Source organism: Nannochloropsis gaditana, assembly GCF_000240725.1.
Source record: "Nannochloropsis gaditana CCMP526 unplaced genomic scaffold scaffold303, whole genome shotgun sequence".
Lineage (NCBI taxonomy): Eukaryota > Eustigmatophyceae > Eustigmatales > Monodopsidaceae > Microchloropsis > Microchloropsis gaditana.
In genome coordinates, this window is record NW_005803650.1 from 27648 (window position 1) to 31412 (window position 3765).

General features: G+C 60.6%; 2 protein-coding genes across 2 annotated transcripts; one reads left to right on the top strand and one right to left on the bottom strand.

Moving 5' to 3' along the window:
* Nucleotides 1-519: 519 nt before the first annotated feature.
* Nucleotides 520-2959, bottom strand: DHX38 (pre-mRNA-splicing factor ATP-dependent RNA helicase PRP16; the record flags this gene model as incomplete). Its single annotated transcript, XM_005855053.1, has 1 exon — nucleotides 520-2959. A coding segment is annotated over one exon (2310 nt), but the record flags the coding sequence as incomplete, so codon positions are not given.
* On the top strand, nucleotides 2940-3377 carry NGA_2103200 (uncharacterized protein; the record flags this gene model as incomplete). The annotated part of the gene is made up of 1 exon (XM_005855055.1): nucleotides 2940-3377. A coding segment is annotated over one exon (438 nt), but the record flags the coding sequence as incomplete, so codon positions are not given.
* Between the last annotated feature and the right edge of the window lie 388 nt (nucleotides 3378-3765).

A 3765-nucleotide genomic window follows, 5' to 3' on the forward strand; every position in this document is an offset into this window, starting at 1 on the left:
CCGTCGTAGGCAGCAAGGCCATGCATGTGAAGGCCAGAGCGCTTAGCAGGCAGAGTGATCCGCGCAGCGTCATTGCTCTTGTCGTCCTCATCATCTTCTTCAAGGCGCCTCGGTCTGTGACTCTGTCGGGTCAGGTCATGCCGGTCAATAAATATCTTGGGATGGGTGATGGCATACATTGCTACGCCTAGGCGACTGGCATTCTCGGGTTTGTTGTGCATCACGCCAGCCGGAACGAGTCAGGACGATTCTGGCGAGGTTTTCGACCAAGGCGATCGCGAAGAAGAAGAGGCACACAGGTCGCTCTCCATCCCCGTACACGCAGCTTTTAAAGGTGCTTATCTATACCACGTTGTGTTCCCGTTCGGCAGGTTAGGTAGGCGAAATTGCTCACACAGGGCAGTCAGAGGTGAGTGGCAGAATCGCTGGTAATCGAAACTGAAGAAAAAAGGAGAAGGTACAACGAAGGGCGTTGACTCGGATCCAACCTCCCCCCCTCCCTTTCGATTACTTGTCAAATTTATGAATTTATGTCTGAATTCTTTTGCTAATGTACATGCACGCGAGCAAATTCAATAAATGCTTTCAAAATTAAGTGTGCTCCCATGCAATGCACATGCGAGAAGCGGTAGTATCCTCACCTCGGGCACTACAAACCCACGCGGCGGGGGGTCCACCGACCCGGCGTCTGCATCCGGCTCCCTACATGTTTGGGCGTCTCTTTAACTTGAGCAGCTTTTCGTGCTGCTTTTTCCTCTTCTTCCCGCTTCAACGCTGCCTGCATCTCTGCCTCCATGCTATCCTTCAGTTCCTTCTCCTCTCGCCGCCGCGCCATCCTGTTGGTGGAACTTTCATGAAGGGAGAAGAAGGCGGGTCCCAGTTCTGCCAGCCACTCAGGCTCGATGGCTGTGATACATTGCATGAAGCTCTTCGAGGTCATGACTAGCTCGTGGTAGGTGACATAGTCAGGCGTGTATCCCAGACCAGCCAGGGCTGAGGTGGGATGGACGTGGCAGGGGATGCCTGTCAGGAGGTTGCGGTAGTCGCCCAGTCCCTTCATGAGCGCCGAGTTGTAAAAGTAGGCAGAGCAAATCGCCTTGCGTACCCTGTCCCAGTTGGAGTTACCGGCCGCGTGTAAGGGCATGCGTTGGGACTGCATGATGTCGGAGAGCTGCCCGTGGATCTCTCGGGCCTTCTTGAGGGACTTGGCGTGCAAAAAGTGCTCGGTGCACCAGGGCGCGCTGTATCGATTCTTTTTCCACTGTAGATATACATTCAAATGGGTCAGATGGTCCGACTCAGGCACAAAAAATTTCTCGCGCTTGGCGTCTGACTCTTCCGCCCTGTCCTTGGGTCGGAAGAAGACGGGCGGGGCGGAGAGCATCGAGACTACGATCAGCACCTCTTCCGAGCAGCGCAAATCATGGGAGACGATGAGCATCTTAGCCAGCGGTGGGTCGATGGGAAACTCGGCCATTTTCCGGCCCAGCGTCGTAAGCTGCCCTGTGTTGTCCAGGGCGCCCAGGATCCAAAGTTGGTACATGGAGTTCTGCAAGTTCTCTTGAGGCGGGGGGTCCATGAAGTCGAATTCCTTCAGGTCGGTCACGCCCAAGGACTTGAGCAGCAGCACCACGTTGGCCAAATTCGTGCGCTGGATCTCGGGCACCTGTGTCTTGAGCAGCTCGTCCCGGTATTGCCGCTCCGTGTAGAGGCGGTAGCAGTGTCCGGGTCCCGTGCGGCCCGCCCGGCCCGCCCGCTGGTCCGAGTTGGCCTGCGCCACGGGTGTGACCAGGAGGGAGTCCATGCCAATGCTCGGGTTGTAGACCTTCAGCTTGGAGAAGCCGCAGTCGATCACGTACTTGACCCCGTCCACTGTCACGGACGTCTCGGCGATGTTGGTGGAGACCACGCACTTCCGCACGGCCTTCTCGGTCGCCTCGAAGGCCTTAGACTGCTGGTCCGAAGACAGGTTGGAGAAGAGCGGGAGAAGCAGGAGAGGGGGCACCCGGTCGGTGCCCAAGTCCATCATCCGCTCTGCGATGACCTCGCAGACGGTCTCGATGTCCTCCTGGCCGGTCATGAAGACGAGGATGTCGCCGGGGGGGTGGGAGAGGTGGATGGCCAGGGCCTGCTTGACGGCCGCGTCCACGTAGTCCTCCACCGACGTCTTCGCGTACACGCGCTCCACCGGGAACGTGCGTCCCGGGATCTCGAAGACGGGAACCCCCCCAAAGAAGTCCGAGAAGCGCTTCGAATCCAGGGTGGCGCTCGTGACAATGAGCTTCAGGTCCCGTCGGCGTTGAGCAACCTTACGAAGCATCCCGAATAGCACGTCCGTGTTCAGCGACCGTTCGTGGGCCTCGTCCATGACGATGGCGGCGTAAGAGTCGAGGTCCGGTTCCCGCAAGGACTCGCGCAACAAAATGCCGTCCGTCATGTACTTGATGAGGGTCTTGTCCGAGGTGCAGTCGTCGAAGCGGATCGAGTACCCAACCTCTTCACCCAACTCCACCCCCATCTCGTCTGCGACGCGCATGGCCACCGTGGTCGCGGCAACGCGGCGGGGCTGCGTGCATGCCACCATTCCCAAGTCGGTGAAACCCTCCTCATGCAAGTACTGGGTCATCTGCGTGGTCTTCCCCGAGCCCGTCTCGCCTACAATGATGACGATCGGGTTCTCGCGGATGACGGTCAGCAGTTCGTCCCGCACCGTACTGATGGGAAGGTACTGTCGTTGCTCTGCCATGGATTTGCTCCGGGAAAAGTCACTCTGCCCCTCCTTCTTCATGTCCTTCAGATGCTCGCTGAATTTGCTCTCTTTACGGTAGTCGTACTCCTCCTCCTCTTTCCCCGGACCCTCACCCGACGCACCTGCACCCCCTTCCTTTGCCTCCTCACCTTCCTCCTTCAGGCCCATCGCCTGGCCCATGCGACTTCCCCCTAACTCCCAGAACCGCTGCCGCATCTTGCCCCGCTCCCGGCGTTCTCGGCGCTCTCGGACCAAAGCAGAACCCTTCTTGGACAGGATGGCCATGTCGGAGGTGGGTTCCTTCACCACCGAGACGGTGGTCAGCTGCCTCGAGAAGGTGACCCGGCCGTCGATGAAGGGCGGCTTGGTATGGTGCACGTTCAGGCGCACGCGCGTCTCCTCCTCGTCCGCCAGGTCCGTGTCCACCTCGTTCCTGACCGCCACGCCCGAGGTCAGGAGCCGGTTCTCCTCCCAGGCGTTCTGGTCCGCGGCTAGCTGGTTCTTGCGTGTGTTCTGCTGCTGCCGTCGCTTGTTGGCCTCGTTACGCTCCTGCAGCTTGCGCATGGCCTCCTCCTTCTCTCGGAGCGTGGCCGGGTCGCCCCCGAAGAGGTCCTCCCCCCGAGAGACGCCCTCCTCCGCCAAATAGAAGGCCTCGTAGTACTCCTCATCCTCCTCATCCTCCTCCTTCCGCCCCCTTTGCCTCTGTCGCAGCGAGCTCCCAGGCCTGGCATCGGGGCCCCCCGGCTTCCGCCCGTCGGCCACGTAGGCCGCCTCCCGCCCGTCCTCCCGCATCGCCGCCCGCCAGTCGAAGGGGGTCTCGGGCACTGCGGGCCTTATGCTCTCGCTCCCGGTCCCGCGATCCCCCCTGCGCCCTTCGCGGCGCTCCTCCACCTCCCACGCGGCCTCCCCGGGGTCGTCGCTGGGACGGCCATAGAGGGAGGCCCGCGGGGTTGCCCGGGGAGAAGCCAAGGGCGTCGCTCCGGGAGTCAGGCTGGGTCGTCGCACGGACTGTAGAT